The 12,140-nt window shown below is 33.2% G+C and overlaps 2 protein-coding genes and 1 non-coding gene across 3 annotated transcripts; 1 reads left to right on the top strand and 2 right to left on the bottom strand.

Annotated features, from left to right (window-relative positions):
* Window positions 1–2,953: 2,953 nt before the first annotated feature.
* LOC129877757 (uncharacterized) lies at window positions 2,954–7,057 on the bottom strand. The gene is made up of 4 exons (XM_055953284.1): window positions 6,928–7,057; window positions 5,549–6,142; window positions 4,145–4,323; window positions 2,954–3,325 (listed from the first exon to the last, which is right to left on the bottom strand). The coding sequence occupies exons 2-3, from the start codon at window positions 6,008–6,010 to the stop codon at window positions 4,171–4,173; spliced, it is 615 nt and encodes a 204-aa protein (XP_055809259.1). The 5' UTR covers window positions 6,011–6,142; window positions 6,928–7,057; the 3' UTR covers window positions 2,954–3,325; window positions 4,145–4,170.
* Window positions 7,058–7,901: 844 nt separating this feature from the next.
* LOC129876383 (photosynthetic NDH subunit of lumenal location 3, chloroplastic) lies at window positions 7,902–9,736 on the top strand. Its single transcript, XM_055951811.1, has 3 exons — window positions 7,902–8,256; window positions 8,489–8,775; window positions 9,509–9,736. Exons 1-3 carry the CDS (start codon window positions 7,992–7,994, stop codon window positions 9,605–9,607), a joined length of 651 nt encoding a protein of 216 aa, XP_055807786.1. The 5' UTR covers window positions 7,902–7,991; the 3' UTR covers window positions 9,608–9,736.
* Window positions 9,737–10,684: 948 nt separating this feature from the next.
* TRNAA-AGC (transfer RNA alanine (anticodon AGC)) lies at window positions 10,685–10,757 on the bottom strand. Its single transcript has one exon. It is a non-coding gene; the product is annotated as a tRNA-Ala (tRNA).
* Between the last annotated feature and the right edge of the window lie 1,383 nt (window positions 10,758–12,140).

Here is a 12,140-nt window from a genome sequence, read left to right as displayed (position 1 = left end):
TCATATAATAAAATTAAACATCAATTATAATCCCTAAAAAAGTCTTCAACCTCCAAATGAGTAATATCATTGAGGTCATTAAAATCGTCATCCTTCAAAGCCATCATTATGCGAATGTCTTGCCTCAACAGTATTTTCAAATGCCAAGTGTGACTCTATCCGAGCATTAGAAGAAGAGGCACCACCTCTATTTGTCTTTCTTTTGAAAGAATTTTGATAAAGCCTTACAAAATGCTCAGGCGTCCGACATTCATTTTTCCAGTGGTCTTTCATGCCACAACGATGACAGTTACTTCTTGAAAGGGCACTTTGAGAACTCATATTGTTCTTCCTTTTATGTTGACCATCACTACGACGATTATTATATCGTCTCCTGCCATTGTCGCGTCCACGCATATTATTGTGGCATTGATTTTTATTTTATCTTCTTTCAGACTGGCCATGTGTGCTTCTACCACATTTGCTTCCGATAACGGAGCATTTTCAGTGGGACGGGCTTCATAATTTTTCATTAAAAGAGCATTATGTTGCTCAGCCACCAGAAGGCATGAGATCAATTCAGAGTATTTTTGAAAACCTTTTTCACAGTATTGCTATAGTAATATCACATTAGAGGCATGGAAAGTAGTTAGTGTCTTTTCCAACATGTCCACATCATTTATAGTTTCCCCACATAATTTTAATTGGGAAGTTATTCTAAATGCAGTAGAATTATACTCAATTACAGTTTTAAAATCTTGAAATCGTAAATGCATCCACTCATAAGAGCCCTTGGCAATACCGTTGCCATGAGGTGGTCATACCTTCCTTTTAAATCTTTTCATAATTTAAGTGGATCTTTCACTGTTAAGTATTCAACATTCAGGTTTTCATCTAAATGATGACGAAGGAAAATCATAGCCTTCGCTTTATCCTGACTTGATGCTTTATTTCTTTTGATTATAGCATCACCAAGACCCTTAGCGGTAAGGTGGATTTCAGCATCAAGTATCCATGACAAATAATTTTTGTTAGAAATATCAAGTGTCACAAACTCCAATTTTGACAAGTTTGACATGATGAAAATTAATTTAAAAATAACAAAGACAACTAAAATTAAATTTCTTGAGTGGATATACCTGATATAGAAGTTAATTTTCTGAAAACAAATTAGAGTTTCGTGTTGATAACGTGTTATAAAGTAAATTAACTTAGCTAAATAAGGTAAGAATAAGAGAAAGAGAGAGGAGCAGAAGAATTGAGAAAGCCGTGTCTCTATATTTCTATGTTGCTAAAACTTGGCAATTTATAGCAAAAAAAGGGAGCAAGTTGGACAACTTGCCTAGTGAACCCCACTTCATCAATTTGCTATTGGGTCCCACTAAAATACATTCACTTCTCTGTAACATGAACTTTATATTTCTTGATTAATAAATGTAGAGAGTTGGTTAAAACTTCAAACTCTAATAATAGAGTAGTGATGACAGTGAAGATATTCTAAGTCTAGTTGTACAAGTTAGAGGTAAGCCACTTAACTAAACAAGGATTAATAAATTACTCATCCATTCCTAATTAAGTAATAGTAACTATTAATGTCAGCTTTGATAAGTTGATAGTTCATTGAACATGTCCTAATTAATACTGTGATGATATTTCTTTTTTGTTATAATTTATTCAACAGTCTCCCTGAGATTTGTTAGAAATGAAAAAATTATAACAAAATTACAGGCTGACCTATCAAGAATTTGGACTTTTCACAAGTAGTCAGATTTTTTGTTAGATTAATCCTGTTAAAACCAAAAAAGAGGAGATCAAGAAGACACTTGCAAGAAAGCAACCCACAGATCTAAAATTGCTATAGTAAAGTAGAACGAAAATAGCTTCCAAAGCTTCTACATTTCCTTATTTCAACAATATAAGCAGAAAATATAACACAAACTATCGTTACTCTTATCATATCAGCCGATTCGATTCATTCTTATTTATATATAACGCAAGAGATAATTTTTGACCTCGCGAATGAAGAGAGAGTAATTATCAACCTTTTGTCAATTAATTTCGAGCAGCTTTATCTAATGCAATACCTACATATCAATTTATAATGTCTCAATCGCAGATCACATAAATTGGCCAAGATTTTGTTTTTTAGTTGTTGAGTCTCGATCTTAAACTCTTGGAGTTATCTTTTTGATAGATGTCGTTATTTATGTGGAAGCTTCCTAACCTAATAAAACAAGGGAAGATGTCCAAGATGACAAAATGTGCATTGAGGCTAAATAATTGAAGTTAGGTTGTCATGTGCTTCTTGTTTTAAAATTTAAAGTCATGGAATATAGTATATTATTGAGAATTTTCCTTGTGTATAATTGGCTTGAAAGAAAAAGTTTGTAAGTGCAAAGAAGTAAAACAAGTTTTTGGGGACCTATATTGGCAATTTGGCATGTTTGGATCCATTGAATTTAAAATGTTAAGTGCTCTCTGCTTATTCACTTCCCAATTTAGGAAGCTTCCTTCCCTGCTTCTTCTGCCACAAGCACGACGGCCTTTTAGCTCAGCAGTAGAGTGCGCCTTTAATAATTACGTCGTTATATCTCAACTGTAATAATTTTTAATTACATGAATTGTTCAATATATTTATCGATGTCTAAAGCTGAAAATTGGTCTAGTCCATGTGATCATTCAAGGAATGTTAACTTGAAATTCTAACCGATTATCCCTTCTTGGAATAACCATTTAGTAAATGGCCTTTCGAAACAGGTTGAAAATCTTATGAGAAAATGCTAGACCGCGGTTCAAAGTTTTTTTGAGGACAGCGAGAGAAGCAGAGGCAAAATTTAAAGCTTATAGATTTAAGATTCCAATTATTTCAAGTTACTGAGTTCTAAACTAAATAATCTATACATATTTATGAAATTCTTAAGATAAATTAAAAATTTAGATTAAAGCTATTGAATTCGACTGAACACGCAAACTATATACGAGTTGCGCCCCTACTCAACAACTCAAGGGCTATATTTGCATAACTTTATTACTTTTAAAAATATGAACAAAATACTGAAATAAACAAAAATAAAAATAAAAATAGGAACAAAATCAAAATAGTAGCTTTAAAATGGACATTTGCGTAAATCTTAACATGGTTTACTCTTTAAATCGGGATTTGAAACCAAACTCCTTCTCAGAAGGATAGATGAGGCGATTCGAGTTAGAACTAATGTAGATTTAATTTAATTCACTCACGGGATTCGTGGAATCATCAATATGACTCCTTTCTTCTTGATAATCCGTACGTCCCTTCCCTTATCGGTATGACTCCTTTCTTTTCGAGAATCCATACGTCCCTTATCTGTATCACACCATCTCTTGAGCACAAGAAAGATTGGAAATGCTAAAATCACATTAAACTAATATACTTAATATTATTGTTATTGTTGCTATAGGAAACTACAATGAAACTAATGCATCAAATAATGTATTTAAGGGAACTACAATGAAATTAATGCATCAAATAATATATTTACCTGTAACTTTTGTGCACATGCTCTAAGAGCTAAGAGGATTTATTTATGTTAGAATTTGTGAGATGATCTGTTATAGACCAACCAGGAAAGCCCAACCCAAAACACTAGTTTGATAGGTGGGAGAAACTCATTTAGCCTATAAACCCATTAGCATTTCTTTTTTTATCAATGAGGGACAATTGACACATAACAATCACCACCACTTGAGAACCAACAACCTCATTGGTCACGACTAGCACCCCTCTTAGGTCCAGGCCATCACTCCGAGTGGCGGCCTCATGCTTGTATGGACCGGCTCTGATACCAATGTCATAGACCAAATAGGAGAGCCCAATCGAAAAGACTAGTCTGATAGGTGGGAGAGCCCATTTAGCTTATAAATCCATTAGCATTTCTCTTTTCATCCAATGAAGGAGAATTGACACATGACATAATTTCTATCTCTAAATTATTTGTTTGCTAACGTGTCCCCATTTTTAGGGGATTCATCTAACAGCATCTCCAAAATGGAGCACAAAGCTACAGACTAGTTCAAGTAAAGATCTTGCACTTGATAACTATTACTATATAACTAGTTCCATCCTGTCTATTCCTACAACTAAAAGCCATTACATGCAATTGATGCGACAAACCAACAATCTCACCTGTTGTTATATCAACCAAAGACACATTATTTGTGTTGTGAACGTCTCATTTTGAGGAGATGAGAAATACCAGCCACAACATGCAGTCGGCTATTTGGAACACCCGTCTTTGCAAGTGCCCTCCCATATTTGTCCAGTAGAACGAAGCAAGGAACGTACTTTATGTCATAATGGAGAAGCTGTCACAAATAGAAAGATATCAATCAGCTAATACCAAAAGAGTGAAAAATCATTTCCAACACGAAGTAGAAGGATTATTCCAAAGGCAATACACAATATGACCGGACCAATCAAACAACAGAAAGAATTGTTTTTTAATTACTTTGTTTCAACTTTCCCTACTTTCAAATGTATAGTTTAACTCAGATATCACCACAGAGTAACTTTCAATTATATTAGTCAACTTGGCAGTAGCCACAAAGTAATTAACCAATCTCAACCACCTAGAATGAATGCTAGAGTTGTTGCATTGAAAGAACTTCAAAGACAAAAATGATCTAGCATATTTTAAGTATAAAGAAACTTAGCTAATATGGAAAAAGACTTCAGAAGGATGACAATTAACTTGAATAAGGGTGTGTTTGGTATGAAGGAAAATGTTTTCCATGGAAAACGTTTCCTTGGAAAATATTTTCCTTGATAGTGAACACACACCATATTGCTGACAATATTTTGCAGTTTTACATAACATATTGAAAAGATAAGTTGTTTAAGCAATTTATCAGAGACCAATCCTATGCCCAAAATGCAATCTATCCCAGTCAATTGATTCAAGAAGGTAACTTAACATAGTAATGATACAAAAATAACCTTCCAATACAGAAAAACAAGAAAGAACTATATCAACAACCAAACAACAAAAGTATGAAGCCCCTCTCAGTTCTTGGGAGTATACAAAATCTACACGCATCGGTCCAACAACTGAATATAAATTAAAACAGGCTTCCGGAAAATGTGAGAATTCAACCATTCCATGATTATCAAGTATCAATATAAAAATAACCTTTCAATACAGAAAGAAGAAAAGAACTATATCAACAACCAAACAACAAAAGTATGAGGCCCCTCTCAGTTCTAGGAATGTGAGCAGTGGCGGAACCAGGAATTTTATGAAGGGGGTTCAACATTTTATTACCTAAAATCAGAAAAAAAAATGTGCTTATTAGGAATCGAACCCGCGAGCTGAGACAAGCTAAAACAAAATATTGAACCCCCTTTGCCACTGAGCTAGTCCTTTGACTTATGCTCAGGGGGTTCAATGTTAAATATATACACATAAATTAAAAAATTTATTTTATATATACAGTGTAATTTTTTAACGAAGGGGGTTCGGATGAACCCCCTGGTGTCCATGTGGGTCCGCCCCTGAATGTGAGAATACAATGTATAGAGTATTAAGAGTACCTCAGGCAACCATTGGTCATTCTCTGCATCAGCCATAACAATGTTGAGCCAGTCAGAATTCCTGTTCTCAACTTCACTAACGAAATTAACCAAGGAATTGCAGAGCCGGCACTTTGGGGAGTAAAATTCAATAACAGTACCCTCTTTTCCACTGGCCAAGGCACACGCTAACACACTCTGCTCGACCTCTGCTTGCTCTGCAGGAGCCAATTTCTTCTTCACCAACTTCAAGGTATTATTTTGGTTGACTCCACCATTCGACCGGAAATTTAATTCAGGTGATAAAGGTTGGGGTTTTGATATGTTTTGAACGAAATTAAACACTCCAATACCAAGATTCTTGAATGGTTTGAATAGCCAAGGAGTTTCAAAGGTACAAGGCAAAGGGTTCTTTGGATTTTGGTTATGAACATCCCAAGGCCATTTTAAGCAAAAGGGAGAGTTCTTGGAAGTAGAATCCATCTTTTCCAAGAATTATGTCTGTTTACATCACAATAACAAGCTGACTTTCTTCAGCTACTCATTCACACAACATTATAGCAGGAACAAGCACCAACTTTGTGCTGCACCAAGGGACAATCAACTTGCACACACCTAATTTGAAAAAAAAATACGACAGGTTATAATTACTTACTTGACAAACGACATATTGGTAGTTATACCCTTTATTCTTCCAAGCAGGGGCAAAGGCGGAGACAGGATTTTCACTAAGGAGATTCAAAATATGAAAAGTAAACATATGAAGATGCTAAAGGGAGTTCAAACAACCACTATTATACATAAAAAATAATTTTAATAATGTTAATTTTCCGCCGAAGGGGATTCAGATGAACCACTTGGCCCTACCTAGCTCCACCCCTAGGCAAAGGCGGTATATAACACGTGGATTTGGCAGAACTCAACAGCTTGTCTAAACCCCATACATGGTAAAAATCACTAAATATGTACAAAAATTAAATCCATATCCTAGTTACAAGCACTCGAGGCCGTGCCCTCAAATCTAGAACTCATAAGGTTCAAATCGTGAGTCCAACTCCCGTTCAAAGATACTTTAAAGGTCAAATTTTACGAAAATTGACCATAGAAATTATTATAATGTACTTTCAAGTCTTTTGCTCCAGAGGTTAATCATTCATTAAAATTCCCACCCTAATTCAATTTCTTTGCTACGAAGCTTAATCATTTGATAATATTTCAATCCTAATTCAATAATTTTACACTGTTCAATCATTTCTACCTAATTTAAACAGCTAATGCGTAAAAATAACTCTTTAAATCGGTCAATTTTATGTCTGAAATCGAATTTAACTTTTCTGTATATGAAAACAAAGCATTGAAAGAAAGGATATATAGGGAAAGTGAGAGAAGAGAGAACTTACAGCTGTGGAATCTCCGGGAAGTATATGACCGGAGGATCTCGTCGGAGAAGGACTTCGCCGGAGGAGCTTGCCGGAGAGAGTGTAGTTTGAACTTCCGTCCCAAAATGCGTGAAAATTTTGGGTTCTAGAAGAATTTTGGGCCTGTAAGTGAAGCCCATTGGGCTTATAGTCCATTTTATGCAATTCGGATACAAATTTTCACTTGGTCCTTTTGGTAGAAATTTCACGGGCGACCTATTTTGACGTCGTCATTTAAATTGTATTTACCTTTTAAATTTTTAAATATATATACCTATGTTAGACATACAGTGTTTTAACTTAAGCTTAACAAAATCAAACTTTAGACACTGTGTATGAAGTTATATTTGAAGTTCGGTTATTTTTTTTTATTGAACCTCCGTCATTAAAATGAAATCAAGAAGAAATATGATTTTATGAGATAATAAATGATAGTTGAGTGACCATATAAGAAATCTAACTATGTATAACTTAAATCCCACTTCATTCTTCCCAATTCATGTATACTCTTTCCCAAAATATTGGGAGGAAAGTAGACACAAGGCAAAATCGAAATTAGAAACTTATTGATTTGAGATTATAGCATCTTTTAAGTTACTAATTCTAAATTAATTATTTTTAAGTATTAAATGTATTTGTTGCACTTGAGATGAGGGTCTTTCAGAAGCAACCTATCTACCTCCACGAGGTAAGGGTAATAAGATTTACGTACACTCTATCTTTCCTAAACTCTACTTGTGAGATTATACTGAATATATCATTGTTGTTGATATTGAATGAATCCTTAAGCCAAATACAATGTTTGAACCAAGATTATTGAGTTCGGCTGAATTCATACCTTGATCTCTAACTCCGTCATGGAAATGGACAATATTATTTAAAGAGGAGAAGGGTGAAAAGGAGAAAAGGTAGAATTACAAACTCGCCCTTAGTTTAGATATCCTTCTAGTGGCCAATAGTCATCAAGACTCAACAGATGGATATAACTTTCTAAAAAGTGCAAGAAATGGCTTATCATTTTTCTTCTTAGTTTCAACACCAAAATTATGGCTAACACAACAAATTTGAACATTATATTTGAAGCTCTTTCACTCATTCCCAAAATTCACAATGTGTTAAATTATCAGAAAAAGGCAAAAACAGTAAGCCAAGAAATTCAAGAAAATTCACCAGCAAAAACTACAAGAAGATTAGCATTAGGCCTTGCTACAATTGCTCTATTTGCAAATTCAAGCATTGGAAATTCAGTTGCTGAAGAAAATAATGGATTCTTTATCACTGGTCCACTTCAAGTCCCTTCAGTATCCAGCAGTAAGCCTTCTTTAGATTTTTCGAACACGATTTTTCTGGTTGACTACCTGAACTTCCATTTCCCTGATGAGGGTTCGATTCCCCATCTTATAATCCCCTCCGTCATTTCCCCTTCCCCTAGTTGAGCCTTTACTTTGCATATAACAAGTTGTCAAGAATTGAGTTGTTTGTTCATAATTTCACTTTGCTTTACATATATATGTTGAAAAAAAGTTGTAATCTTTGATTGTAGACATTATAAACAAGGAAACAGGTACAAGATCATTTCTCAAGAAAGGAATGTACATTGCAAATATTGGAACAAAAGGAAGAATTCATAGGTTGAAGAGATATGCATTTGATCTATTGGCATTAGGGGATTTGATTGGATCAGATGCTTGGAATTATGTGAGGAAGTATTTGAGGATTAAGTCTACTTTCATGTACTATGATTTTGATGAAGTTATCACAACTGCAGAAGTGAATGAGAAGCAACCTCTTACTGATCTTGCTAATCGATTATTCGATAACGTTGAGAAGGTAGATTAGATTCGCGTGTTGATTTTGTTTGCCTGATGTTGTGTTGCTCGTATCCTTCAAAAATGTTGTATCCTTAAATGATACGTAGGTTTTGGAGGATTCAACGCTACACAATGGCCAACAGTATTTTTGAAGAGTCCGAGCAATATAGGCTTGATGTTATGTTGATCGGACCCTCCAAAAGTGTTGTCGTGTCTGTGTCAGATGATCCGAAATGTACTCTGCCAACAATAGTATTTTTGAAGAGTTCTAGCAATATGTATATATGTTTGATATTATGTTGGTCGGACCCTCAAAAGATGTTGACATACCTATGTTGGATCCTGCAAAATTGCATAGGTTTTGGAGGATCCGACATAGACTCAATAGACGGATAGCAGCACTTTTGAAGAGTCCAGCAACATAGGCATGATACTATGTTGGTCGGACCCTCAAAAAAATGTTGTTGCTTCCGTATCCGATCCTCCAAAATCTGACACACACCTTGTGCCAGTAGTATCATTGAAGAGTCCGAGCAACATAGGTCTGATGTTGTGTTCCTCGGACCCTCCAAAATTACTGCTGGACCCATGTTGGATCCTTAGAAAAGTGCATAGATTTTATAGGATTCGACACACATATGATCGGTTGTTGTCAATATTTTTGAAGAGTCCGAACGACACAAGCCTTATGATGTATGTAGAAACAACAAGTTTTTGATGACCCCCTTTGTTTTTGCTCTATTTTTATGCAGCTTGAAGATGCTGTGAAGAAAAAGAACCTGCCTCAAACACAGACATGTTATCAAGAAACAACAACCATTCTTCAAGAAGTCATGGACAGAATGGCATAAACAGAACATATATTTATATTCTGTTAGTCATATGGAAGTAGTCATTTTGCTTACAGCAAGACAAATGTTTCTTTGTAAATCTTGGAATTGTCACATGGAAATTCAATTGATTTCCTTTTTACTGCAGAACATGTCAAAGATAACAAGAAACAGATCGGTGCATGAAACATCCTGCATTTGCGTAGAATTTAGAAAACGGGCAGAAGTAAATCTAGGATTTCTATAATATGAGTGTATTAAGTGGGAATTGATTCCTATTTCTCTAGGCAAATAACTAAACATCCAACCAAGTGCACTAGAATTGTTCAAAACCAAACCGAAATCGAAAAAAAGTTATTGGTTTATCGATAATGGGCGTTATTGATTTAGCGGTTTTGATAATAGTTTTAATTTTTTTTATTATCGGATTATCGGTTCTTAACGGTTTAAGGTTTTTTCTTTGCAGATTAACCGATAACTCAATAGTAAATTAAATAATTATATTTATACTTTTTTTTGGTTAGATATATTTATATTGTTTGATATATAAAGTGTTTGACTTAGAGTTTAGTTTTATAATTTTATTTTTTGTTGTCTCAAACTCTTAGTTATTCTAAAATTTGACAATGTTTGTTTTTGAGCAAGATTTACATGGTTTATTTGGTTTATCATTTTGTTTCTAATTAATTTTCAATAATTTGTGTCAAATCTTAACAATTAAACCGCTAACTGAATCAATAACCAACAAGTCAATATCTTAATGATTTTATAATTGTTTAGCATGTCTACAAACCGATAACCAATAAGTCGAATCGATAAACTTTAAAATCGAACTAAATCAACTAATACGCAGCCCTAAAGTGCACCATTTAACTTTCTTGTAGCATGAGTTCCAACAAATAATATTATATCAATTTTTAAAAACTATATATAAATAAAATACATCCCTAGGCTGATGCCAAGGCTCAAACATGTAACTTATAGATCACGCAAATACAACTTTACTATTGCAAGACTCTTAAAGCGAATATCCTCTTTAAATAATTTTTGGACAATTTTTGCTCATTCTAAAAATAGAAAGTTTTTTTCAAAAAGTAATGGAGATGCGGGGTATCGATCCCCGTACCTCTCGCATGCTAAGCGAGCGCTCTACCATCTGAGCTACATCCCCATGCTAGCACAAGCTGCAAAATATGAAACTTATTTTATGTAATGTGATATAAATATATAATTGATCGATCATTAGTTTTTTGTTACAATAATTAGCTTCATATTTTTGGTGCCATACAAAAAATTGCAATTACATGTGAAATTAACTTACTATATTAATATATTTAGCGTAATCTTAGGGTTGTAATATTATTTTTTTTTTAAAAAAAAGTCTCATCACTAGTGGAATAATTATAAATTTGAACTTGATCATGGAGAAATGATAGGTATGCAGTGATTTATGGCTGTGACCTATTGCAGTTGGAATCCACTCAATTTGAATATAAAAAGTCACTATTCAAAAAAGTAGGTACAATGCATTAAAAAAGAAGAAGTTAATATTGCACTTTATAATTTTGGCTAGTTCCAATTTTTTTCCCTAAGGTGAAAACAATAATAACCAATAGTACTTTAAAATATTATAGGTAAAAAGTTTTGAATGGAATGAAATTTATATATGGTGAGACCTCTTTATAATAATAATACTCTATAATAATATTTTTTTATAATAATTACATGTGACCATTGTGTTGTATTTTTTCTTTTAAAGATAGGAGTAAAATTAGATATACGTTATTTTTCTCAAATTATATTTATAAAATAATATTAAATATATTATTATTATTAATATTTTTATTAAAATTTCTGATTTCGCGATTACGACTATACTCAATGGTAGGTCCACCTTGCATGTGACTACATCTACCTTTTGCAAGGCATAGCTTTATAAATCACTGCTAAAATAAAATACAAAAAACTAAAGCTGGCTTCCATGCAAAAGGCCAAAAATTACCCTTGAAAAAGAAGAATATTAAAGTTTTCTTTTAGAAATGTAGTAATATTTAAAGTTAAAGTTGACAAACTTGCAGTCGACACAATATATATATACCTTTAATTTTAAATAATCAAAAAATATATGTTCATCATAGGATAGATAGGATGCAGAAATTTTAAAACTTTTGAGAATATAATGTGGCCATAGAGTGACAAAAGAAGGTACTATAGAATATCTTTCGATTTTCAGAATTTGCATTCAAAAACATAGGAGGAAAAGTCTATGTATATTCTATTTTTTTTCAAATTACACTGAATATGTTGTTATTGTAGAGTTCATAGATATAAATTTAATTATAATTATCATTTTAATTTCTTATTTAGTGTTCGATATTTACATTGAAGCATGATTAATTTTGATTTCGCATCGAAAAGTTTCACATTAAGCAGTCTTTAACAAAAGCAATTTTATATTCTAAACTCAAATAAAAAATCTCTAACTATTAATGAAAAATAATTACTATTGCCACCCCAACCCACAATGTAATTTAACTTCTATACCAAATCAATA

The sequence above is a fragment of the Solanum dulcamara genome, chromosome 12, assembly GCF_947179165.1.
Source record: "Solanum dulcamara chromosome 12, daSolDulc1.2, whole genome shotgun sequence".
NCBI lineage: Eukaryota > Viridiplantae > Streptophyta > Magnoliopsida > Solanales > Solanaceae > Solanum > Solanum dulcamara.
This window is presented reverse-complemented; position numbering and strand designations above follow the sequence as displayed.

Bases quoted from the DNA above. Each gene is read 5' to 3' on its own strand.
- LOC129877757 (XM_055953284.1), bottom strand. From the start codon at position 6,010: ATGGATTCTACTTCCAAGAACTCTCCCTTTTGCTTAAAATGGCCTTGG. The intron at 4,324-5,548 runs GTACTCTTAATA...TATTTGTGACAG, and splicing joins ATGACCAATGGTTGCCTGAG to CTTCTCCATTATGACATAAA.
- LOC129876383 (XM_055951811.1), top strand. From the start codon at position 7,992: ATGGCTAACACAACAAATTTGAACATTATATTTGAAGCTCTTTCACTC. The intron at 8,257-8,488 runs GTAAGCCTTCTT...CTTTGATTGTAG, and splicing joins AGTCCCTTCAGTATCCAGCA to ACATTATAAACAAGGAAACA. The intron at 8,776-9,508 runs GTAGATTAGATT...ATTTTTATGCAG, and splicing joins TATTCGATAACGTTGAGAAG to CTTGAAGATGCTGTGAAGAA.